We start from the raw sequence: 27,885 nt of genomic DNA on the forward strand, positions 1-27,885 counted from the left end.
ATATATATATACACTTTGTTCCTGACTGGCATTTCTGTGATTTATAACCAATGCATAAGTAAACATCTTAAAATCTACCTTCTAAAAAAATTACAGGCCAAAAATACTACTGAAGCACCAAGACAGTAATCTGTGATTTAAAATCAAGAATAGAAACAACTAATAACTAGACAGATAATCAGTAAGTCTGCAGAAGACTTGAACAACACTATCAAGCAACTTGACCTAACAGGCATCTATAAAACACTCCTCTCGACAACAGCAGAATCCATTCTTTTTAAACCACATGGAACCTCATCAGGGTAGACCATACACGTCCATAAATAAGTATTTATAAATTTTAAAGGTCTGAAATCATGCAAAGTTTATTCTCTGACTACAGTGGAGCTGAATTAGAAATCAAACAAGAGAAGGAAGTTTGGGAAATACACAAACAGATAAAAATTAAACAACACATTTCTAAATAAACCATGAGTAAAAGAAGTAATTACAAGGGGATTTAGAAAGTATTTTGATCTGAATGAAAATTAAAACTTGACATACCAAAATGTATGGGAAGCAGCTAAACTGGTACTCAGAAGGGAGAGTTAGAGCTCTAAACTGCCTATATTAGGAAAAGAAACTCTCTAACCAATAATCCGAGTGTTCACCTTAAAAATATAGAAAAAGAAAAGTAAACCAAACTAAGAGTAAGCAAAAGGAAGGAAAGAATAAAGAGTGGAAATGAATGACATAGAAAAATAGAGGAATGATAAACAAGGTCCTACCATATAGCACAGGAAACTATATTTAATATTCTCAGATAAACCATAATGGAAAAACATATGAAAAAAATGTATATATATATATAACTGAGTCACTTTGCTGTACAGCAGTCATTAACACATTGTAATTCAACTACAGTTCAATAAAAAAATTAAATAAATAATGAAAAATAGAGAAATGATAAAGTTAACAAAACTAGACGTTGCTTCTTTTTTTTTTTTCTTTTTTTGTGGTATGCGGGCCTCTCACTGCCGCGGCCCCTCCCATTGCAGAGCACAGGCTCCAGACACGCAGGCTCAGCGGCCATGGCTCATGGGCCCAGCCGCTCCGCGGCATGTGGGATCTTCCCAGACCGGGGCACGAACCCGTGTCCCCTGCATCGGCAGGCGGACTCTCAACCACTGCGCCACCAGGGAAGCCCTAGAAGTTGGTTCTTTGACAAGATCCAAAAAAAATGATAATCAACTGAATAGTATCACCAGCAGTTTTTCTACTTTACCTGACGGCCAGCCAGCTGGAGCTGAAAGACCTAAAAGATCTCACTGGGGGAGCGAGTGGGGAAGAGAAAGAAAGGAAAGTGGCGGTAGGGGTAGGAAGAATGAAGACAGGAGACTGCTGTCTAGCAAATTAACCTTGAGGAACTATTGGACTCTCAGCCACGTGCATATATAGCTAATAAATATTTTTTTCAAAAGGAAAGACAAGGGTACAGAAAAAAATATTCCTGTGTAATGCCAGACTACAAGTTAAGGGCACGATCCACTGTCTAATGGATTTTTAAAAGATTTTTAATATCCTTCAGTACTTTCCTCACTTTAGTTCAACGAGTAAAAGAATACTTAGAATGAAATCTGTTCTTTTGCCTCTATTAAGAAAGATGAGAAAAAGGTAAGTATGAGAGTTTGAGAAAACATAAGTACAGAGAGGACGACTGTACTTCTCAGAGGCTTTGGGGTGGAAAAGGGTTCCAAAGCATTCAGGTAACTAACCCCTGCCTGAAAGCACCACTAAAGGGTCTAACCAGAAAGGACTAAACCACTCATACAGAGTTCACCCAGGAACACAGCACTGACATTACACACAAGCACCAATGAGAAACAGTTACAAAACTGCAAACTCCATTTTCAGTAAAACCAAAATTAATAACCAAAATTCTCAAACTCAAAAGGAATCCAGTTTGGTTCCAATAACCCGAGGTAATGTGCAGAACCGTGCAGAGCAGTTATAGTTGCAGGAAGCAGCCCGACTCTGTAGCAGCTACAAAGACATGGTCTGATCAAGGAAAAAAACAAAACACATACACACACACACACAGTTAGTCTGGAACACTACCCTGTCCCTCCTTCAATGATGATTCATAAAAAAGGAACCAACACAGCAACTACAGATAAACATAAGAAAAAAAGGAGAGCTTCAACAAAAGCTATGAACAAAAACAACAAAAGCTACACTTGACAGCAACAAAACAGGTGAGAAATTGTGACCAAATATTTCCTCAGTAATTGAAAAGAAAAAACACCCCATTGAAGCAGTTGCTGTGGTGAAGCAATTCCAGAGAGCAGAAATGATTGTAATAATTTTAAAATACACATGGAAATGCAAAAGATCTAAAATATCTAAAGCAATCTTGAAAAGAATAAAGTTGGAGGACTTAATCCTACCTGTCTTCAATACTTCAAAGCTATAGTAATCAAGATAGTGAGGAATTTGCAGAAGGATCAATGCACAGATTAATGGAACAGAACAGAAAAAAGACCCACACTTATAGGGTCACTGGATTTTCAACAAAAGCACCAAAGCAATCCAATGGGGAAAGGAAAGTGTTTCAATAACTGGTTATGGGAGAAAATGACACCTATATAAAAAACAGTGAACTTTAACATGACCAAAAATTAACTTGAGATAGATCACAGACCTAATGCACAAGTTAAAACATGAAGCTTTCAGAGAAGAAAATCTTTATGATTTGGGGGTAAGCAAGGGTTTCTCAGGTCATGGAAAGCAAGAGTCATAAAAGGCAATATTGACAAATTAGACTTCATCAAAATTAAAAACTTCTGCTCGCCAAGACAAGGCAAAAACATGAATAGACTTCCACAGGTTGGGAGAAAATATTCACAAATCACATATTTGACAAAAGAATGGTATCCAGTATACACAAAGAACTCTGAAAAACTCAACACCACCACCACACAATTTTTTTTAAACGGGCAGAGTTTTGAAGACATTTTACAATAGAAAATAAAATGGATTAATGATGGATAGAGATGCGATAAATGAAAGTACTAAAACATTGGTAGAATCTAGGTAGGATGTAAACAGGTATTTACTGTAAAATTCTTTCAATTTTGTTGTATGTCTTAAAATTTTCATAATAAAAAATACCATTCAAAAGTCCTTTCTTGAACTTAAAGAAGACTTGACTCTGTACCTAAAGAACATATCCTGTGCCAGGGAAAAGTGATCTACAATGGTTAAAATCAAGACACAGTATCCCCAAATTACTAGGCTTCAAAGATAAAAAAAGAATCTTTTGGGCAACCAGGCAAAATATGGATTTCTTACAGGAAAAAACAAGGAAGATGGAGGGTCATCTGGCTAGCTTCAGCAATAGCACTATGCCATTCCCCCATCCTCTGGAAAAAAAAAAAAAAAGGGAAAAGAAAGAAAAGGAAATGTAACTGATGGTTTCTATACCCAAGCAAATATAAAGAGGCAGAAGATAATTTTTTTTTTTTGCGGTACGCGGGCCTCTCACTGTTGTGACCTCCCCCGTTGTGGAGCACAGGCTCCGGACGCGCAGGCTCAGCGGCCATGGCTCACGGGCCCAGCCGCTCCGCGCAAGTGGGATCTTCCCGGACCGGGGCACAAACCCGTGTCCCCTGCATCGGCAGGCGGACTCTCAACCACTGCGCCACCAGGGAAGCCCCATCAACATAATCTAGGTGTTACGGTTTAGGCAAAATTCTGGCTGAAACCCACTTCAAAAACTCATTTCGTCTCTTTCACTTCGAATAGTATTTAGTCATCTACCCCTATGCCTCCATGTTGATTGCCTGTGGCAGTTATCTAGCAATTCAGGTATTTCTGAAGATACAACCTGTATCGGTCAGGATCTCAGCTGCAACGGACAGAAACTGACTCACGCAGAAGAGTCAGAAAAGCGATTTACTGGAAAATGATTGGTTAGAACTTATAGAACCTCCCATTAGGCTGAGGAAGCAGGCTAGGAAGGTGGCAGAAATAACCCCGGACCACAGCCAAAAATCAGAGAATGCTCCTTAATGCCACAGCCTGCAAAGCCCTCACCATCAGTCCTCGATGCTCTGGACACTGCCCCTGTGGCCCCTGGAGACGACACCACCACCACTATCACCAGAATGGACTGTCCACAACCCCTGCTTCCTTAGAAAATATTTTTCTGCTGGCGTACAGAAATATAAACTGATCCTGTATCCAGCCACCTTGATAAACTTCCCTATTATTTCTAACAATCTGTCTGTTTTAGAGGGGGTTTTCTGTGTCATCTGAAAACAATGAAGCTCCATTCAAAGTCCAGGAAAGGAATACCCACATGGCTGAGCCCAGGTCACATGCCTGAAAACTGGTTGAGCAAATATCTGGCATTTTTAGTTTCCATAGTGAGAGGAAGACACTCCTTCCCACCAAGCTTCATAAAATGGGGAATTCTCCAGATACAAGAATGGGACAGAAAAAACAATTTTTGGTAAAATTCAGAGAACACTGTAGGAAAACATTCTATCAGAAATGATCATGACAGAAATAACAGAAATAATTATATAAAATAAGAAGAAACATTATAAATTAATAATCAAATATATAACATAAAAAATAAGGAGGCATACAGACAACCAAGGATCATTAGGATACAAAAATAATCGTTATATTCTAAGTAAAAGTAAACACAAGAATGATACAATCTTAAAATGTGGACACCACACTTGGATTATCCCATGGATCCTTCAGGGCTGGTGGAATTCATTCCTCTCCATTCCTCCTGCAATTCCAGAATACAGTCAGTGAACTTTAAATAATGCATCAACAGCCAACTGTTGAAAACCTTGAATGTCCTGTAAATGTCTCATCATAGAAGACCAGTGGACCCCTAAAGGAAAAGTCATCAGAGAGGAGCGAAGAACCAGAAACACAGCAAATAATTACTTTTCTGTCTCTCTCCTCTCCTCCCTGAGGGTAATCTTATGGTTCTCCCTTCAAAGAAAAAAAAAAAAAAATACAAAGAACAGAAACTCAAACAAGAATGAAGAGACTATGATCTCCTTTACTGTCTATGTGTATTCTTGTCCAGTTTTTTCATTCTTAATTTTCTCCTCACATGTTAAAGTGGACCTGAGGTAATTCATACTTTTATAAAAGCTCAAAATATTTGCAAAAGATAAATTACTTTGGCCTATTTACTCTAGATGAATTTCAAGTGGGAGAGTGGGGAGAGTTTCATAAAAGGGATGAGCTGGGGCCTGAAGGAGGAATAAGAAAGAGAAAGGAAGAGGCAATGTTTCGGGCTGAGGAATAACACAAACAGAACTGAGAACATCCAAGGTCTATCCAATGAGCTGAGAGCAGAATGACTACAGCCCAGACCTACTACCACTATGATGTAAAGAGCCTTTAATAAACAGACGGGAAACCTGGAAGAGAAGCAGTTTGGGGAAACCAGACTAATTTAGTTATGGACAGATTAAGAGTTGCCCATGAAATACTTCAAATAATGTTATCAAGTAGGCAGTTAGAAATAAGAGACTTGGGAAGAGGCTAGAGATCTAGATTAGGAACCATCCCACACATAGATCACGGTCAAAGCCGCAGAACAGGCACTTGGGACTAGTGTTAAATGAGCCGCAAGCTACCAGACACTTAGGTGAAAACTCCTAATCAAACGTAGAACCAAATGTGGTGAGTAATAATTTCAGATTGCCTAAAGGCAATGCAATGAATTCTGTAAACGAATTCTTCTGTTCAGAATAGATTTTCTTTCAAGTATTGAAATTCTATATAGACACATATACAAGCACTGCAGTTCAGGAGAGGAGTCCTCCGAGATCAGAACACGGCTGACCCCTGGGCCGCATTTTCAGTTTACAGTCTCTCCGTGCACGATCTCACTGCATCTCCCTGCAGCAGCGCGGAGCTCACAGGGCTCAATGGCACTATTCTCCTTTTAGACATGAACAAACTGAGGCTGAAAGAGAAAACGACCTGCTCAAGTGGCAGAATCCAGACCCTGAACACCGGTCCTGTGACTCCAAACCCAGCGTTATTACATCTGAGTGATCAGAGAAACGGATACAGCAAGAGGGTCTTGAATCTTCACGCAGCTCATCTCTGTCTATAGGCTGAATACTATTTTCCAAGCGCGTAAGGAGGATTTTTCATTTTGTAGTTTTTAAATTTTAAGGCTTTTTTTCTTATAAAAATCAATACACACTCATTGCAAAAAAAAAGTTGTAATTTTACCAAACTGTATGGTATCTCCCCAAAATCTCAACTCTCAAGGTATCTGCTACGAATAGTTTCAAGGCTATTCCACAAGACCATTTTCTCTATTTATTTTATCAATACACATTGGGAGCTGTATAAATGTGCCATGTGCTGGAATATATTTACATACTTGCAAATGTTTCCACTGGATCGATTTTTAGAAGGAGAATGCTGGGTCACAGAGGAAACTTACATTTTAACAGCTGTTGCCAAACTGCTTTCCAAAGAGGCGGTACCAATTTCTACTGACATACAATATGTGACTGACAAATCTGATTACTTAACATGTAAAATTTCTACAACAAACAAAAAACATCATAAACGAAGTTCATGAAAAAAACAAACTGAACAAAAGAGTTAATTAAAGAGTTAATGTCAAAGAGTTAATTCCTCTCATATATGAAATTTCTTACAAATAAAAAATTACAAATAAAAAAATGAGCAAAGCCTATAAAAATAAGTATAAAAATAAGTATAAAATAAAATAAAAATTAAATAAAAGTATAAATACAAATGGTCAAAATATATATAAACCAACATTTAATCCCATTCAGTAAACAAATCCAAATTAAACAAAAGCAATGTATTATTTTTACCCATCAAATTGGCCAAAATAAATTTAAAGACTAATATATCTTGCAGAGCATGGGGACAGGGAACCAAGCTCTCTCGCAGACTGCTGGAAAAAGGATATTAATGGCTCAACTTCTGCAGAGCGTCTTGCCCAGGTGTGAACATTTAATGTATGTGGACTCTACCCAGCAATTCCACTTTTAGGAATTGATCCCGCATCAGTAACCAGACAAGTGCACAACCATTTACTTACAGTAATGTTCAATACAATGCTGAAAAGAATAGCAAAAGTGTGGAAGCAGTCTCAATTGGTCTGCCAATCAGAAATTAAATAAAGTATGATAAAACCATACAATAGAATGTAATATAGGCATAACAATGATGGTGTGACAACTTCATTTTACCATGGGAAAATGTCCATGATATTAAGCAATATACAGAACAATTCCATTTATATATATGTATACAGCCATAAGAGAAATTTCTTAAGATATATATATTTCAGAATAGCAATAGTAGCTATATCTACATGGAGGAATTACAGGTAATTTTTCAATATGCATTTCTGTAATTGTTTTGAACGATATACATGTGTTTACTTTTTATATTAAAGAAGACACAAGAACATTTTCATTAAAAAAAAAAAAAAGACAGGAAACACTGAAAAGTTGGGAATCAGTGGGCCAGAACCAGATGAGGTTAAAATCTTCTCACATTCCGAAATTCTATATAATAATTAAGGAAATATTTACTCTAGGGTGCTTTTTCATCATTAAAAAAAACCTCCTCAAGATTTATTCTTTCCCCATATCTTTTTTTTTTTAACATCTTTATTGGGGTATAATCCCCATATCTTTTGAGGAGACTAAAATATAAGCAATATAATAATTATAATTAACATGATATTTGACTTTTTAAATAATAATGGGGCTGCATCTTGGGAGTACAGAGAAGGGGTAGAGAGAATAAAAAGATGATAAAACCCCAGCCTACACTAAACCTTTCTCAGGTTTCAAAACTCCCAAAGAACATCAATGCAAATCTCCAAATTCAGGTCTTTTTTTATAAAAAAGGTTTATAAAAGCATTATTCAAAATATGGTTTCAGGGGCTTCCCTGGTGGCGCAGTGGTTGAGAGTCTGCCTGCCGATGCAAGGGACACAGGTTCGTGCCCCGGTCCGGGAAGATCCCACATGCCGCAGAGCGGCTGGGCCCGTGAGCCATGGCCGTTGAGCCTGCGCGTCCAGAGCCTATGCTCCGCAACGGGAGAGGCCACAACAGTGAGAAGCCCATGTACCGCAAAAAAAAAAAAAAAAAAAACAAAAAATATGGTTTCAACTCTTACAAATTATATGTGGTAAAAAAAGAGCAACAATTAAATAATTACCTCTCCTATGAAGACAACTATAACACAGTCCAGCTTCTCTTCAGGATACAGATTATCAATAAGGGAATGAAGAGTTTCTATGAGGTAAGATTTAACTTCTCTCTTCACTGTGGGAACTCCCATTACTATTGAAACTGAAACAAAATAATGATAGTAATTATATTAAAAGATTTTGCAAAGACAATGCAGAAAAACACCACTGTTTTACAAGTATTATACCCTCTCAAATTGATAGAAATAATTGGAGGATCAAAATATACTACATTGAAAGAAAGAAAAATAATCAAAGAATGTGGGGCACACCTATTATACAGTAATTCTTTTCCACATGGCTTCTCCATAAGAAAGGAAATCATGTCAAAGAACTGATAAAGATGAAAGACATTAAACCACACGTTAAGAATGAACGATGGTAAAGTATAAACAACAGATTTTATTATACAACTAAAACTTAGAAACATTAAACACATCTTAAAAATTAAAGTCTCACATGTCATATATAAGATGTCTTAAGGAGGACACAACATCACTTCTGTGGTTTTCTTCCCAAATTCATAACCTCAATCTAACCATGAAGAAATGTCAAGACAAATCCAAATTAAGGGGACACTCCCCAAAGATCAGGAAAGACAGAGAAAGGATGAGGAACTGTCCCCAACTGGAGAAGATTAAGGGGACATGACAATTACATGAAATATGGGATCCTGAGTCAGATCCTGGAACAGATTAAATAATAATGATAATAAAATGACAAACTCTAAGATCTAAGGTTAACAGCATAGCATCAATGTTAATTTCTTGGTTTTGGTCATTGTATAATAGCTATATAAGGTGTGAACATTTACGGAAACTGGGTGAGGTATATGGAAACTGTGTACTATTCATGCAACTTTTTTAAGTCTAAAATTACAGTCAGTTCTACTATAATGCTTGTTTTGAAATGCAAATTGTTCCTACATGATTAATACATTAGAAAACAATTTGAGCATGAAGTCAATTTCACATTTGCTTTTATGCAATTTCTCCCCTGGGACAAACACTCACTAGGTGAACACAGAGAATGGTACCCATTTGAACTGAGTTCAGAATACTGAACCAAGCCATGGAGAAATACCCAAAATGCACAGCTGCCTCAGTTCACTGCATGCTGTGAACCACAGCTATCTACACCTGGTGTTACAACTTTCTGCCAGATTTCAGTCAATCCGCTTCGCACCACTTCACAAAAAGCTTCCAAGCTGCAGTCCTTCTGAAGCCCACTTTAACAAGCAAACCTCGAGTCTTTTTCAAGGTAGAATACCATATTTATTGTATTTATGCATTTCTCCATCATTTAATACGTGCAAAATTGTGCCACTGCTTTTATTAGCTTATCTTTTCTTGATGTGTAACTGACAAAGCTTTTGAGTGTTGTGATCTTAACCCCATTTTTCTCCTTTTATTGCACAATTTTGCATAGCACAGTAATATTTAGGAACACATCTGTTATATTAGAGTACTTCAGTTAGTTTTTAAATGTAATATCTTTAAAAGTTTTAGGGACTTCCCTGGTGGTACAGTGGTTGAGACTCCGTGCTTCCACTGCACGAGGCACGGGTTCAATCCCTGGTCGGGGAACTAAGATCCCGCATGCTGTGCAGCATGGCCAAAAAATTTTTAAAATAAAAACATAAAATAAAAAAGTCTTAGTATCCTAAGTGTTACAGATCAGTAGAGAAGTATTTTGCAAAAGTTAAAATTAAGCCTTAATTATGTAACAGTTTATTGGAGATACTACAAAACACTTAAGAGGTCACAGAATTCTAAAGTTAGAAGGAAGTGTAAAGATCATGGATCCATGATTCTACCACCATGATTCTGCAGTTCTGAGGTCCAAATAGCTTAAGGGAGTCCCCCAAGTTTCCATACCACATTCCTCTCTTCCATTTTGGGATGAAAAGTTTCCAAGGGCTCAAAAAAAAGATTTACTATATTTGTTCTGAACATGTGCATTGAACACTTATTAAATGCAAGGCATTATTTTAGGTGTTAGGAATATAACAGCATAGATAAGGTCCCTGCCGTCACGGGACCTTTCTGACATTCTACAAGAGGGAAAAAGATAAATAATTTTAGAGGGTGATATGTAGTATATGAATTAAAACATGGCAATATTAGAAAGAGTGGTGGGGGGGAAGAGGAAGTACCTCTACAGACAGTGCAGTCATGGAAAGACTCTCTGATATCAACTGAGCTGGTACTTAATGATGAGAAAGAGAAGAGAAAGAAGATGAGGAAACAGCTAGGCGCTGAAGAGAGGATGATCTGAACAGTCAAGCAATAGCAAGAACAGAATGTCTCTAAAGCAGAATCAGCCTAGATTCAGAGGAATTAGTTAGGGATCTGATCACATATACCCTTAAATTTAGTTTTAATTCTGAGGGCAAGAGAAAGGCACTGTAAGGTTGTAAGCAGGGGAGTGACAACATCCGATTTGTAATTTTAAAAAATTACCAAATTTTATGGAGAATAGACATAAAAGCGTTAACAAGTATAAAAGTATTTTGGAGAGATCAGTTAGGAAGTTACTGCAGTAATTTAAGGAAAAGATGTGGTTTGAATTAGGATGTTTGAAGTTGGAGATGAGTGAGCAGATCTGGGATCCACTGTGGAGACCCTCACCAATGGGGCTTATGGCTGGCAGAGATAAGGGAAGGGGAGGGTTGAGGATGACCTGAGTAAGTGGACATGGGACCTTCTACTGAGAATAACACACCTGAGGGGGAAAGGGCTCCCAAGCAAGATTTCTGTTTTGACCATGTTACTCTGAGATGCCTAGAGACAGGATGAGTAACCCCGGAAGCAAATTTCCATATACTTTAATCTACCTCAGAATTTTAAAATATTTAGAATATACATTAAAAGAGTATAAACTATGCTATGAAGCATTTCTATGAAATGTTAATGCATATGAAGTTCAAAAACTTTGTTCACAGAAAAAGCAAAATCCATGCTGACTCTAGTTTATGCAAAGAAAAACGGCATAAAGTAATAATGCAAATTCTCTATTCCCTACCAGTCTTAAGTTGTTCTGTTTCTGTTTTAAGTTTAGATGGCATGTTTAGAGAAGAAGCCACTTCTCCCAAATAGACTGTTTTGGAGCTGAAATTTAAATTCTTTAGTTTAAACCAAGGCACTCAAGGACTCCAAAAGCACTAAAAAGGAAAGTACTAATTTCGGCTAAATCTACAGAATTAGAGTATCCATGCTAGGGGTAATGCACAAAATACCACAAAAAAAGACAGCTTTTCCTGCCTTCTGGGCATGTTGTAAGGTCCCCTTAGGTTGCGGAGCTGGGGGGAGGGGATGTGACTAGTAACAGGGCTTCCCTGGTGGCACAGTGGTTGAGAGTCCTCCGGCCGATGCAGGGGACGTGGGTTCGTGCCCCGGTCCGGGAAGATCCCACATGCCATGGAGAGGCTGGGCCCGTGAGCCATGGCCGCTGAGCCTGCGCGTCCGGAGCCAGGGCTCCGTAATGGGAGAGGCCACGACAGTGAGAGGCCCGCGTACCGCAAAAAAAATAAAAATAAAAATAAATTAATTAATTAAAAAAAAAAACTGTTTCAGCTTAATAAGAATGTTAACCACTGAAAAGCTGGTTGACCAAGATTATATTATATTTATGATGGATAAAGTCATAAACAAATGGGCTAGAATAGCATCTTCAAAAAAGAAAGAGAACGTCACGTTCATAAAATAAGAAGCGCTGACTATAAAAGAACTTACTAGAGACCTTGGAAGTTTTAAATAACTTTAAAAATACTTCTGCTTCCTTTTCATTTGCTTCTTATTCATGAGGAAATAGTCTGAACCAAAAAATGCATGAAATGGCAAAGGCAACTTACCCAAATAGTGATTATTAAAGGAAGAGACACACTATCAACTTCAGAAATAATTAATGATCAATGTTCTAAAGAACATAATTTGAAACATACTACATATCTTATTAGTCTTTGTAATCCAGTATGTACCGTAAAAATATTTCTTGAATCAATAAAGACATGGAAAAATGAGTTAGTCTGAACATAATTTAAGAAGTATCACCTCCATAGGAAAAGTGTATAATTTTAAATGATTCATAAAATAGAAAGATGGCAGAACTAAAAAATGATGAATGTGAAAACTTAGAATATCGAAAACCAGTAAGATACTTAAGAATCCTATTGAATCAAATGCAGATTGAATCAGCTTTTTAAAAACATTATCATAAAGATTCATTTCAATACCTAAGAAGTAATGATTTTGTCATTTGCTAAAGACTTAGGAGCAAAATACTATTTGTCTCTACATCCTAAAATCTACAAAGAAAAGGTTAACAAAGTTCAAAGTGGAGAAATAAAAAGTATAAAAGAATCATATATAAGTCCCACAAAGAAAACTCAAGAAGCTCTGGTGACTCTAAAAAGAGGAGAAAAAAATGCCATAGATTATCTTTTAGGTATTTTGGGAAAAAGATGCAAACCAAATTATTTCTATTACTGCATGAAAGGTTAAATATAAGTGACTATATACTTCTATTTCTGTAAGAAAAGTAGGGGCAGACATATGAAAAACTTTCTTGACATGACTGTAAGAGCTATTAATGTTGAAATAAGATACAAGAAAAAAAAGTTATTTCTTTACCTCTCAAATTTTTAAAGTAGAAAAGTTTCAAAAGTTTAAGCATTGTTTTGCCTGGAGATAGGGCTTGAACTACATGTCTCATAATCCTTTTCAGCTCTATTACTCTGGTCTTTGGAGAAAAATATCTAACTCCCTTCAACATGGAGTTTAGAATGACTCCTAAGTTACTATGCACAGATCAAGAACTTTTTATACTTTAACCTGCCTTTTTTTTAAATTAATTAATTTTAAACATCTTTATTGGACTATAATTGCTTTACAATGTTGTGTTAGTTTCTGCTGTATAACAAAGTGAATCAACTATATGCGTACATATATCCCCATATCCCCTCCCTCTTGCGTCTCCCTCCCACCCTCCCTATCCCACCCCTCTAGGTGGTCACAGAGCACCAAACTGATCTCCCTGCGCTATGTGGCTGCTTCCCACTAGCTAGCTATTTTACATTTCGTCGTGTATATATGTCAATGCTACTCTCACTTCGTCCCAGCTTACCCTTTCCCCTCCAAGACTCCTCAAGTCCATTTTCTATGTCTGCGTCTTTATTTCTCTCCTGCCCCTAGGTTCATCAGAACCGTTTATTTTCATTGCTTTTTTTTTTTAGATTCCATATATATGTGTTAGCATACGGTATTTGCTTTTCTCTTTCTGACTTACTTCACTCTATATGACAGAGTCTAGGTCCATCCACCTCATTTCAAATAACTCAATTTCATTTCTTTTTATGTCTGAGTAATGTTCCATTGTATATATGTGCCACATCTTCTTTATCCATTCATCTGTCGATGGACACCTAGGTTGCTTCCACGTCCAGGCTATTATAAATAGTGCTGCAATGAACATTGTGGTACATGACTCTTTTTGAATTATGGTTTTCTCAGGGTATATGCCTAATAGTGGGATTGCTGGGTCATATGGTAGTTCCATTTTTAGTTTTTTAAGGAACCTCCATACTGTTCTCCATAGTGGCTGTATCAATTTACATTCCCCCCCAACAGTGCAAGACGGTTCCCTTTTCTCCACACCCTCTTCAGCATTTATTGTTTGTAGAATTTTTGATGATGGCCATACTGACCAGTGTGAGGTGATACCTCACTGTGGTTTTGATATGTTTTTCTCTAATGATTAGTGATGTTGAGCATCTTTTCATGTGTTTGTTGGCAATCTGTATATCTTCCTTGGAGAAATGTCTATTTAGGTTTTCTGCCCATTTTTGATTGGATTGCTTGTTTTTCTGAGATTGAGCTGCATGAGCTGCTTGTATATTTTGGAGATTAATCCTTTGTCAGTTGGTTTGTTTGCAAATATTTTCTCCCATTCTGAGGGTTGTCTTTCTGTCTTGTCTATGGTTTCCTTTGCTGTGCAAAAGCTTTTAAAAAGTTTCTTTAGGTCCCATTTGTTTATTTTTGTTTTTATTTCCATTTCTCTAGGAGGTGGGTCAAAAAGGATCTTGCTGTGATTTATGTCATAGAGGGTTCTGCCTAGGTTTTCCTCTAAGAGTTTGATAGTGCCTGGCCTTACATTTAGGTCTTTAATCCATTTTGAGTTTATTTTTGTGTATGGTGTTAGGAAATGTTCTGATTTCATTCTTTTACATGCAACTGTCCAGTTTTCCCAGCACCACTTACTGAATAGGTTGTCTTTTTGCCATCATATTCTCTTGCTTCCTTTATCAAAGATAAGATGACCATATGTGCATGGGTTTATCTCTGGGCTTTCTATCCTATTCCACTGATCTATATTTCTGTTTTTGTGCCAGTACCATACTGTATTAATTACTGTAGCTTTGTAGTATAGTCTGAAGTCCAGGAGCCTGATTCCTCCAGCTCCGTTTTTCTTTCTCAAGATTGCTTTGGCTATTTGGGGTCTTTTGTGTTTCCATACAAACTGTGAAATTTTTTGTTCAAGTTCTGTGAAAAATGCCATTGGTAGTTTGATAGGGATTGCATTGAATCTGTAGATTGCTTTGGGTAATAGAGTAATTAATAGAGTCATTTTCACAATGCTGATGCTTCCAATCCGAGAACATGGTATATCTCTCCATCTGTTTGTAGCATTTTTCATTTCTTTCATCAGTGTCTTATAGTTTTCTGCATACAGGTCTTTTGTCTCCTTAGGTAGGTTTATTCCTAGGTATTTTATTCTTTTTGTTGCAATGGTAAATGGGAATATTTCCTTAATTTATCTTTCATATTTTTCATCAATCGTGTATAGGAATGCAAGAGATTTCTGTGCATTAATTTTGTATCCTGCTACTCTACCAAGTTCACTGATTAGCTCTAGTAGTTTTCTGGTAGCATCTTTAGGATTCTCTATGTATAGTCTCATGTCATCTGCAAACAGTGACAGTTTTACTTTTTCTTTTCCAATTTGGATGCCTTTAATTTCTTTTTCTTCCCTGACTGCTGTGGCTAAAACTTCCAAAACTATGTTGAAAATAGTGGTGAGAGTAGGCAACATTGTCTTTTTCCTGATCTTAGAGGAAATGCTTTCAGTGTTTCACCATTGAGAACGATGATGGCTGTGGGTTTGTCATATATGACCTTTATTATGTTGAGGAAAGATCCCTCTGTGCCTACTTTACGGAGGGTTTTTATCATTAATGGGTGTTGAATTTTGTCAGAAGCTTTTCATTTTTTTCCTCTAACTGATATCTACTCTCATAGAACTGTGGTTGGAAAAGATACTTGGTAACGATTTCAATTTGCTTAAATTTATCAAGGCTTGACTTGTGACCCAAGATGTGGTCTATCCTGGAGAATGTTCCATGAACACTTGAGAAGAAAGTGTATTCTCTTGTTTTGGGATGGAATGTTCTATAAATATCAATTAAGTCCATCTTGTTTAATGTGTCATTTAAAGCTTATGTTTCCTTATTTATTTTCATTTTGGATGATCTGTCCATTGGTGAAAGTGGGGTGTTAAACTCCCCTACTATGACTGTGTTCCTGTAGATCCCCTCTTTTATGGCTCTTAGCATTTGCCTTATGTATTGAGGTGCTCCTATGTTGGGTGCATAAATATTTAAAATGGTTATGTATTTTTCTTGGGTTGATCCCTTGTTTATTATGTAGTGTCCTTCTTTGTCTCTTGTAACAGTCTTTATTTTAAGTCTATTTTGTCTGATATGAGAATTGCTACTCCAGCTTTCTTTTGATTTCCATTTGCATGGAATATCTTTTTCCATCCCCTCACTTTCGGTCTGTATGTGTCCCTAGGTCTGAAGTGGGTCTCTTGTATACAGCACATATATGGGTCTTATTTTTGTATCCATTCAGCCAGTCTATATCTTTTGGCTGGAGCATTTAATCCATTTACATTTAAGATAATTATCGATATGTATGTTCCTACTACCATTTTCTTCATTGTTTTGGGTTTGTTTTTGTAGGTCCTTTTCTTCTCTTGTGTTTCCCACTTAGAGAAGTTCCTTTAGCATTTGTTGTAGAGCTGGTTTGGTGGTGGTGAATTCTCTTAGCTTTTCCCTGTCTGTAAAGGTTTTAATTTCTCTGTCAAAGCTGAATGAGATCCTTGCTGGGTAGAGTAATCTTGGTTGTAGGTTTTTCCCTTTCATCACTTTAAATATGTCCTGTCACTCCCTTCTGGCTTGCAGAGTTTATGCTGAAAGATCAGCTGTTAACCTTATGGGGATTCCCTTGTATGTTATTTGTTGTTTTTCCCTTGCTTCTTTTAATATTTTTTCTTTGTATTTAATTTTTAATAGTTTGAATAATATGTGTCTCAGTGTGTTTCTCTTTGGGTTTATCCTGTATGGGACTCTGTGCTTCCTGGACTTGATTGACTATTTCCATTCCCATGTTAGGGAAGTTTTCGACTATAATCTCTCCAAATATTTTCTCAGACCCTTTTTCTTCTTCTTCTGGGGCCCCTGTAATTCGAATGTTGGTGCATTTAATGTTGTCTCAGAGGTCTCTGAGACTGTCCTCAATTCTTTTCATTCTTTTTTCTTTATTCTGCTCCCTGGAAGTTATTTCCACCATTTTATCTTCCAGGTCACTTATCCATTCTTCTGCCTCAGTTATTCTGCTATTGATTCCTTCTACAGTATTTTTAATTTCAGTTATTTTGTTCATCACTGTTTCTTTGCTCTTTAGTTCTTCTAGATCCTTGTTAAATGTTTCTTATATTTTCTCCGTTCTGTTTTCAAGATTTGGGGTCATCTTTACTGTCATTATTTTGAATTCTTTTTCAGGTAGGTTGCATATTTTGTCTTCATTTATTTGGTCTTGTAGGTTTTTACCTTGCTCCTTCATCTGTAACATATTTTTTCTCGTTTCTTTTTTTTTTTTTTGATGGGTGAGGCTATATTCCTATCTTACTTGTTGTTTGGCCTGAGGTGTCCAGCACTGGAGTTTGCAGGCAGTTGGATAGAGCCAGGTCTTGGTGCTGAGATTAGAACCTCCAGGAGGCCTCACTCTGATTAATATTCCCTGGGGTCTGAGGTTCTCTGTTAGTCCAGCGGTTAGGAATTGGAGCTCCCACCACAGGAACTCTGGCCCAACCTCTGGCCTGGGAACCAAGATCCCGCAAGCTGCATGACGTGGCAAAAAAAAAGAAAAAAGAAAGAAAGAAAGAAAAAAGGAGCAGTACAATATCAAAGAATAAAAAACAAAATAAAATTAGAAAAATATATTAGGAAAAATAAAAATATAATTGAAACAACTGCAACAAGGTAAAATAAAACCACAACAGAAAAAAGAAAAAAAAGGGGGGTGAACAAGCCAAAAGGAGAGAACTATAACGAAGTATAAGGAATAAAATAAAATTAGAAAAATAAAAGATTAAGAAAAATAAGAATATAAATGAATCAACAAGGTAAAACAGAACCCCAATCTAAAAGAGGAAAAAAGGGAAAAAAAAAAAAAAAAAAGGGCCTCTGCTTAGGACCTGCATGGAAGGAGAGAGGCAGCATGTCTAAAGGAGGGCCTCTGGAGTGCGGAGTTCCGGAGTTTGGAGGTAAGGCCTTGAGTAAGGGTGTGTGGGTGGGGTTTACGCCCAGCGCGATGCAGGGGGGTCCTCTGAGTGTAGAGGTGGGGGTGTAGGGTCGGGGCTTGGGCTCGGCATGGCAAGAGGGAGTTTCCAAGGGTAGAGGATTAGGCCCAGAAGCCCAACAGGCTCCCCGGTGCGTAAGTGGACAGGGAAAGCTCTGCCCGTGTTCCCTTTTGTTCCTCCACGCCCCTCCCCCACCGTCTCCCCCAGGGTCTCCCCCATCACCACTGGACCCCTAACCGTGGGTGGGTCCCGCTGGGTGTAGGAACTCCTCCCCTCTCCCACCCAGAGGTCCGGCCTTTATTTTTGCTCCCCTTCCCTCCCTCCCACTCCCTCAGGACCCGCATGGCTGGAGGGGGCCTTGGTGGGCAGAGGACCAGTCCTGGGATCTCAGCAGGCTCCCAGGGGCCCAAGTGGGCAGGGGAAACCTGGCCACGCTCCCTTTTGATCCTCTGCTCTCCCAGTAGTTCCCCAATTTCCTGCTTTGGCATGGGATCCCTTCCCCTCCCCCAGCCACCCCTCAGGGACGCCAGTCCTGTCCCGCCTCCACTTCTCCTCCCCCTTCACTCCCCCCACGCCCCACGTCCTTCCCCATCACTGGGGGTTCCTCCCGCCCCTTAGGTGTCTGTGGTCCCCCACTGGTGCCTGGTAGGTGCCCTAGTTGTGCAGAGATGCGAATTCTGCATCCTCCTAGTCCGCCATCTTGACTCCCGACTTGCCTGACTTATAATGGTCAACATAATACTCCAAGACATAATTAAGACCAGCAGTGCAAATACACTAGGAAACAAAACAAACATACCTCCTGTTCTTCCATTACCAATCTGCACAACAGGTTGAAGGCTTCCTTCATTTTGTAATAAATGAGGCAAATGATAATAAATACTTGGCACTTGAAGAGATTTTTTGCTTGTTAACTCCCTCAAGAGCTTTAGGGTACCATCTGAAATACAGAAGTATAATCAATCCACGGTAATACCTCACTTATAGAAGTTGTTGATGTTACAAAGATAGTGGTAAAAATTTATGAGAACTAAAAGAATTTTCTATCCTAATCAATGATATTTCCATGGACACTTAGGCAACCAGAGTCTCACAGAGTCATGATGATGAGAACAGTCTGAATGAAGCTAAAAAGGTCAGCCAGAGTACCACGAGAAGATAGAATGTGAACCACTCACCTTTATAATGTGTCAGAACTCAAGCCCTGGGGGACAGACTGTAAACACGCTATCCACTCATGAAAATGTAGTAATAATAAGTACAACGACCACCAGTAACTTTCACTTTTTTGTGCTATTATATTTGACCAAAATTTCACATGGAAGTTTTTTTTTTTTAGTTCAAGTACACACTAATTTAAACAGCACAAGTTGAGAATGTTTGGTACAGTTCATAACTTTCAAATCGTTTTTCAGTTTTTATGAGAGGAACCAATGAACCATTTAATATAATAGAAAATAAAACCTTGATAGGATAATCAATATTGTTTCACAATTCCATTGAACTAGAACTTAACCTTTTAAATAAGGAAGCTAGCAGTAAGGACTTGCAGTCTCAATAACAATTTTATACAGAGCAATATGAAAATTCCCTTAAAATACTCTGAATATTCAGAACCGAAAGTTCACAAAAGAAATGAAACTATCACACATGCAATTGAAGTTTAACCTCATGTAAAAGCAACAACTACAAATTATAAGACAACAATATCTACCCATCAAATTAAGTTAGCAGATTAAACAGTAATATTAAATTGTGGTGATAATGTGATAAATGTTTCAGCTATTAAGAACAGCATCAAAACCCTTAAAACATTCCTGCCCTATTATTCAGTAATTTCCCTTTTAGGAATTTAACTTCTATGCAATCAATAAATATTTAGTGAATTATCGGTTTTGTTCCAGCCACTGTGGCATGTGGTTGGAAATCAACAGTCATCAAAACACAGATTCTGTTTTTAAGAAAGTCATAATCTAATGAAAATAACTTAAGGCCTACCGTACAAGTAATTGATTTATATACAGAGATGTTCTTCACAGAGTTATAAATTGGGGGCCAAGAACAACCCAGAAAAATCCTATTTGTAGAAACATATTTAATATATTATAGTATATGATTAGCTGATATATGTCATCAAAAATGGTATTTTAAAAGAATATTCAATGCCATAGTAAAATGCTAATAGCATAATTTCAAGAGCAAAAATAAGGCCATAAAACACACAATTACACTTTTGAAGAAAAATATGCATGGAAAAAAGACTAGAAGAAAACAAAGAATGTTAACCATTCCATAATTTCAAATGTTACTGTGCCGTAATACAAATTTTATAATCAGGAGGGGAAGAAAGGGGCATGAATCTCTAAAAACAAGGTAAGGCAGTGAATCTCAAGATGAGAGGAATTAATGGTGAAAGATTATAACAGATAATGCTAAATGAAAAAGTATATTATTCTTGGAAGATTTTGTAGATTTGGAGTCAACTGATTATATACATGTATCAATTTAGTCATTAGAATAAGAAGAGGAAAGAAACAGAAGATGGTTGATATTCATTTCACTCAGACCAGAATTTCTCAGAGTGGGAATAGGTCAGGTACCCCCAAAAGTACCCATTATAAAACTATATCTTTTAATTTCTTATAAGTCATATCTGAGAGCACTAATTGCTTCAGATAGCTCAAAGGTTCCCCAGAGTCCATCTGAAGTCCACACAAGTCACAACAGAAATATGCATAAACACCAAGTTAAATTTTAGTCTCATTCTAAATGTTTTTTTTAAAAAGATGCTGGTTCTTCACTATTGGCAGTGAAATTTATACAACTGAAACTTAATATTACTCTCTTTAAATCAAATTTAGCAATTAATAAACTTGTTTTATAATTAACCACAATAGAAAAAGTTTTGTATGGTGATTTTTCTCTCTGTACAGGGTAACAAATGTTGGCTGATAAGCGACTCTAGACAACTTTCAAAGAGAGTATTTCACATGACCCGTTGAAAAGGTAACCTTTTCATAAAACCAAAACTATCGTCTGTACCTGAAAATTTATTCACCGTATCCTTACTTCTGTTTGTTTCTGCTCCTACACGCTTGAACTGCTGTACAATGGCATTGAGTTCGGAAGACCGCTGAGAGATTCTGTGTTCAGCTATTCGGAGCCGTTCTTTCAAAGCAAGAAATTCTCGTTGATAAGCAATCAGTTTTTCTAGAAGCAAAACCAAAAGTTATTAGTATATTTCTTAAAAAAAAAAACCCCACTATAATCGAAAGAGAATTGTAACATTAGGGATTTTAAAGTTGCATTTTTCAGAAACAGATACTCATTTATGAATTCACTGAGACAGAATTGAAAATAAAAAAGAGCCCCAACTAACAACGTGGTGGCAAAGCCACCACTAACTTAGTGCTATTAATATCTGTAAGAATATGGGCGCTTTCTAATTAGCACTTCAGAAAGTTAAAGATAGGGAGAAATAGACAAAGTTTTTGGAATTAACACTTCAAGCATAATACCAAGATCATTTCTCAAAAGGTACAAACAACTATAAAGACCCTATTTGTATGAAGATAGAGATGAAGCATTGAAACTAATGATAATATGTCTAATAATATAATGAATATAACATATTTTATAGCGTAACCAATCATTTCCATAGGCAGTTTCCTCTGTACTTCCTATTCTGCAAAAATTTCCCTAGGCCAGACTTTGGTCAAATTCCTGATCCCTAACAACTCAATCAGGTAGATGTTAAGATGACCCTAAAAGTCAATTATTTGAATTTAAGAGAATCACAGGTCAGGAAAGCCTGGTCTGGGAAATAAAAGTGGATTTTATGAGGATAAACGTAGGCACTGAAGCAATAGTATGAGACAGCTCAGATACAAAGTACACAGTGAGAAGAGGCCCCAAGACAGAACTGGACACCAAAATCTAAGAGAGGCAGAAAAGAAACCATGCATTTATCTTGATCAGCAGCACCGGAAGGGAGCTGAGGCTGGTAAATGGTCTGAACAATTTCCACAACCTCATTAAGAAAAATCAGAACCACCGTTTCAGCTTCTCTATCAAGCTAGATAATCTAAGGCTACTATTTTGACATCTAAACAAAACAAACCTTGGAAAGACTCTTTTTAATTTATATTGTAATCTCTGCTTTACTCAATCAAGGATGGAATCGTTCTGTACAAAACAGAATTAAGAAATATAAATCTGCCTGTCTCATAAAGCTAGCCTTAAAAATAGTCAATTATATTATTCTTTGGCCCTTACATAAAGGACCACAGAGTAAATACCTCTGAAGAATTCTGTGGCAGGGAAGAAAGCCTCCCCTGCTTAACTGTCATATTTCCCTGTGTTGAACAATGTATTAATAAGCAGCTCTAGTTTCAGTAATTTGCTGGCTTTAGGAGGAAAGGAAGGGAGGGGGGTTGTGATTAGGAAAGGGCATACAGGGGAGCCTCAGGGTGCCAGCAAGGTTCTATTTATTGACCTGGTTCCTGGTTAAATAAAATTCATTACTATACATCCATGGTTTAGGCACTTTTCCATATGTGTTAACTGACAACAGAAGAAATGTTAAAAAGATACTATTCACAAACACAAAACTACAAACAATTATACTATAACAATTTTAACAAGAGACACACGAGAGTTATGTGATAAAAACTATAAGCCTTTTCCTGGAGCCTGTAATGGAAGAAAAAAATGAAGTCATTTATTAATCCCAATCTTGCAAAAAAATAGATAAATCCTACCCTAAACTAATAATAAATGCAACACTTTTTAAAACATCAACGAAAATGTTTTGGAACTTGAATTTTGACATGTGATTCTAAAATTCATGTAAAAAACAGAATATTTTTAAAAGGTCAAAAAAATCTAGAAATAATAATAGGTAACTTGCTCTGAAATCAGAACATACTATAAGGCTACAGAAATGAAAACCGTGTTAAATGCCTAGTCTAAACAGTAGGGACAAGGGCCGATCATGCCAAGCAGATTGTGTCCAAAATGAGCATGAGTGAACTGTTCTGTGATTTCTTCTCGCTTTACCTCTTACCACTTACATGGTGCCAAGATGGTGAATTCTAGACCTCTGCCACTAAAAAAGAATTAGAACCCTTTGGAAAAATAACTTTAAGATGAACCTGGAGCATTCTTGTGGCAAGTAAGAAAATGTTATTTTACTTTATTTTAACATCTTTATTGGAGTATAATTGCTTTAAAATGGTGTGTTAGTTTCTGCTGGATAACAGAGTGAATCAGCTATATGCATACATATATCCCCATATCCCCTCCCTCTTGGGTCTCCCTCCCACCTTCCATATCCCACCCCTCTAGGTGGTCACAAAGCACCGAGCTGATCTCCCTGTGCTATGCAGCTGCTTCCCACTAGCTATCTTACATTTCATAGTGTATATGTGTCAATGCTGCTCTCTCACTTCATCCCAGCTTACCCTTCCCCCTCCCCACGTCCTTAAGTCCATTCTCTACGTCTCTGTCTTTATTTCTGTCTTGCCCTTAGGTTAATCAGAACCGTTTTTTTTCTTCTTAGATTCCACATATATGTGTAGCATACAGTATTTGTTTTTCTCTTTCTGACTTACTTCACTCTGTATGACAGACTCTATGCCCATCCTCCTCACTACAAATAACTTGATTTCGTTTCTTTTTATGGCTAATATTCCATTGTATATATGATCTTCTTTATCCACTCACCTGTCGATGAACACTTAAGTTGCTTCCATGTCCTGGCTATTGTAAATAGTGCTGCAATGAACGTTGTGGTACATGACTCTTTTTGAATTATGGTTTTCTCAGGGTATATGCCCAGTAGTGGGATTACTGGGTCATATGGTAGTTCTACTTTTAGTTCCTTAAGGAACCTCCATACTGTTCTCCATAGAGGCGGTATCAATTTACATTCCCATCAGCAGTGCAGGAGGGTTCCTTTTCTCCACACCCTCTCCAGCATTTACTGTTTGTAGATTTTTTGATGATGGCCATTCTGACCGCTGTGAGGTGATATCTCACTGTAGTTTTGATTTGCATTTCTCTAATGATTAGTGATGTTGAGCATCTTTTCATGTGTTTGTTGGCAATCTGTATATCTTCCTTGGAGAAATGTCTTATTTAGGTCTTCTGCCCATTTTTGGATTGGGTTGTTTGCTTTAGTAAGATTGAGCTGCATGAGCTGCTTCTGCATTTCGGACATTAATCGTTTGTCAGTTGCTTCGTTTGCAAATATTTTCTCACATTCTGAGGGTGGTCTTTTCATTTTGTTTATGGTTTCCTTTGCTGTGCAAAAGCTTTTAAGTTTCATTAGGTCCCATTTGTTTATTTTTGTTTTTATTTCCATTTCTCTAGGAAGCGGGTCAAAAAGGATCTTGCTGTGACTTATGTCCTAGAGTGTTCTGCCTACATTTTCCTCTAAGTGTTTAATAGTGTCTGGCGTTACATTTGGCCTTTAATCCATTTTGAGTTTATTTTTGTGTATGGTGTTAGGAAGTGTTCTAATTTCATTCTTTTACATGCAACTGTCCAGCTTTCCCAGCACCACTTATTGAAGATGCTGCCTTTTCTCCACTGTATACTCTTCTCCCCTTTATCAAAAATAAGGTGACCATATGTGCATGGGGTTCTCTCTGGGCTTTCTATCCTATTCCATTGATCTATATTTCTGTCTTTGTGCCAGTACCATACGGTCTTGATTACTGTAGCTTTGTAGTATAGTCTGAAGTCTGGAAACCTGATTCTTCCAGCTCCGTTTTTCTTTTTTAGATTGCTTTGGCTTTTGGGGTCGTTTGCGTTTCCATACAAATTGTGACTTTTTTTTGTTCTAGTTCTGTGAACAATGCCTGTGGTAGTTTGATGGGGATTGCATTGAATCTGTAGATTGCTTTGGGTAGTATAGTCGTTTTCACAATGTTGATGCTTCCAATCCAAGGACATGGTATATCTCTCCATCTGCTTGTACCACCTTTAATTTCTTTTATCAGTGTCTTATAGTTTTCTGCATACAGGACTTTTGTCTCCTTAGGTAGGTTTATTCCTAGGTATTTTATTCTTTTTGTTGCAATGATAAATGGGAGTGTTTCCTGAATTTCTCTTTCAGATTTTTCATCATTTGCGTATAGGAATGCAAGAGATTTCTGTGCATTAATTTTGTATCCTGCTACTCTACCAAATTCACTGATTAGCTCTAGTAGTTTTCTGGTAGCATCTTAAGGCTTCTCTATGTATAGTAACATGTTATCTGCAAACAGTGACAGTTTTACTTCTCTTCTGATTTGGATGCCTTTACTTTCTTTTTCTTCCCTGATTCCTGTGGCCAAAACTTCCAAAACTATGTTGAATAACAGTGGTGAGACTGGGCAACCTTGTCTTGTTCCTGATCTTAGAGGAAATGCTTTCAGTTTTTCACCACTGAGAACAATGTTGGCTGTGGGTTTGTCATACATGGCTTTTATTATGTTGAGGTAGGTTCCCTCTGTGCCTACTTTCTGGAGAGTTTTTTATCATAAATGGGTGCTGAATTTTCTAGAAAGCTTTTTCTGCATCTATTGAGTTTATCATATAGTTTTTATCCTTCAATTTGTTAATATGGTGTATCAAATTGACTGATTTCATACACTGAAGAATCCTTGCATTCCTGAGATAAAGCCCACTTGATCATGGTGTATGATCCTTTTAATGTGCTGTTGGATTCTATTTGCTAGTATTTTGTAAAGGATTTTTCTATCTATGTGCATCAGTAATGTTAGCCTGTAGTTTTCTTTTTTTGTGACATCTCTGTATAGTTTTGGTATCAGGGTGATGATGGCCTCATAGAATGAGTTTGGGAGTGTTCCTCCCTCTGCTATATTTTGGAAGAGTTTGAGAAGGACAGGTGTTAGCTATTCTCTAACTGTTTGGTAGAATTTGCCTGTGAAGCTATCTGGTCCTGGGCTTTTGTTTGTTGGAAGATTTTTAATCACAGTCTCAATTTCAGTGTTTATGATTGGTCTGTTTATATTTTCTGTTTCTTCTTGGTTCAGTCTTGGAAGGTTGTGCTTTTCTAAGAATTTGTCCATTTCTTCCAGGTTGTCCATTTTATTGGCATAGAGTTGCTTATAGTAATCTCCCATGATCCTTTGTATTTCTGCAGTATCAATTGTTACTTCTCCTTTTTCATTTGTAATTCTGTTGATCTGAGTCTTCTCCCTTTTTCTCCTTGATGAGTCTGGCTAATGGTTTATCAAGTGTGTTTATCTTCTCAAAGAACCAGCTTTTAGTTTTATTGATCTTTGTTACTGTTTTCTTCATTTCTTTTTCATTTATTTCTGATCTGATCTTTAAGATTTCTTTCCTTCTGCTAACTTTGGGGTTTTTTTTTTGTTGTTCTTCTTCTTTTTGTAATTGCTTTAGGTGCAAAGTTAGGCTGTTTATTTTAGATTTTTCTTGTCTCTTGAGGTAGGACTGTATTGCTATAAACTTCCCTCTTAGAACTGTTTTTGCTGCATCCCATAGGTTTTGGGTCATCGTGTTTTCATTGTCACTTGTTTCTAGGTATTTTTTGATTTCCTCTTTGATTTCTTCAGTGAGCTCTTGGTTATTTAGTAGTGTATTGTTTAGCCTCCATCTGTTTGTATTTTCTAGGTTTTTTTTTCCTGTAATTGATATCTAGCCTTGTAGCATTGTTGTTGGAAAAGATACTTGATATGATTTCAATTTTCTTAAATTTACCAAGGCTTGATTTGTGACCCAAGACATGATCTATCCTGTAGAATGTTCCATGAGCACTTGAGAAAAAAGTTTATTCTGCTGTTTTGGGATGGAATGTCCTATAAATATCAATTAAGTCCATCTTGTTAAATGTATCATTTAAATCTTGTGTTTCCTTATTTGTTTTCATTTGGGATGATCTGTCCATTGGTGAAAGTGAGGTGTTAAACTCCCCTACTATGATTGTGTTACAGTCGATTTCTCCTTTTATGGCTGTTAGGATTTGCCTTATGTACTGAGGTGCTCCTATATTGCGTGCATAAATATTTATAATTATTATTTCTTCTTCTTGGATTGATCCCTTGATCATTATGTAGTGTCCCTCTTTGCCGCTTGTAACAGTCTTTATTTTAAAGTCTAAGAAAATGTTATTTTAAAAAAAGGACATAGATTGCAATTTTAAAAAATTAAACTTAAAAAAAATAATAAAAGGGAGAAGTTCAAGATGGCAGAAGAGTAAGACGTGGACATCACCTTTGTCCCCACAAATACATCAGAAATACATCTACATGTGGAACAACTCCTACAGAACACCTACTGAATGCTTGCAAAAGACCTCAGACCTCCCTAAAGGCAAGGAACTCCCCACGTACCTGGGTAGGGCAGAAGAAAAAAGAAAAAACACAGACAAAATAATAGGGACAGGACCTGCACCCCTGGGAGGGAGCTTGAAGGAGGAAAATTTCCCCACCATAGGAAGCCCCTTCACTGTTGGAGACTGCGGGTGGCTGAGGGGGAAAGCTTTGGAGCCACAAAGGAGAGCACAGCAACAGGGATGCAGACGGCAAAGCGGAGAGATTCCCGCACAGAGGATTGGTGCCAACGAGCACTCAGCAGCCTGAGAGGCTTGTCTGCTCACCCGCCTGGGCAGGTGGGGGCTGGGAGCTGAGGCTCGGGCTTCGGAGGTCAGATCCCCAGGGAAAGGACTGGGGTTGGCTGCATGAACACAGCCTTAAGCGGGCTAGAGTGCAACAGCTATCAGGGAGGGAGCCTGGGAAAAAGTCTGGAACTGCCTAAGAGGCAAGAGACCATTGTTTCGGGGTGTGCGACGAGAGGGGATTCAGAGCACCGCCTAAACGAGCTCCAGAGACGGGCGTGAGCCGTGGCTATCAGCACAGACACCAGAAACGGGCGTGAAATGCTAAGGCTGCTTCTGCAGCCACCAAGAAGCATGCGAGCAAGCACAGGTCCCTATCCACACCTCC

At 37.5% G+C, this 27,885-nt stretch overlaps 1 protein-coding gene across 4 annotated transcripts in view; it reads right to left on the reverse strand.

Moving 5' to 3' along the window:
• MGAT4A (alpha-1,3-mannosyl-glycoprotein 4-beta-N-acetylglucosaminyltransferase A) overlaps window positions 1-27,885 on the reverse strand; it is a 102,719-nt gene that overhangs the window by 36,114 nt on the left and 38,720 nt on the right. For 2 of the 4 annotated variants that reach the window (XM_024743852.1, XM_024743850.1), the window contains exons 2-4: window positions 20,981-21,121; window positions 18,711-18,851; window positions 8,242-8,375 (exon numbers count right to left, since the gene is read on the reverse strand). In XM_024743852.1, the coding sequence (XP_024599620.1) occupies window positions 8,242-8,375; window positions 18,711-18,851; window positions 20,981-21,121 (416 nt within the window). Of the gene's footprint in view, window positions 1-8,241; window positions 8,376-18,710; window positions 18,852-20,953; window positions 21,122-27,885 lie in introns of all 4 variants that reach the window. The other 2 variants (XM_024743849.1, XM_024743851.1) reach the window with 1 other exon arrangement.

This window comes from Neophocaena asiaeorientalis, unplaced genomic scaffold, assembly GCF_003031525.2.
Source record: "Neophocaena asiaeorientalis asiaeorientalis breed wild unplaced genomic scaffold, Neophocaena_asiaeorientalis_V1.1 scaffold114, whole genome shotgun sequence".
Taxonomy (NCBI): Eukaryota; Metazoa; Chordata; class Mammalia; order Artiodactyla; family Phocoenidae; genus Neophocaena; species Neophocaena asiaeorientalis.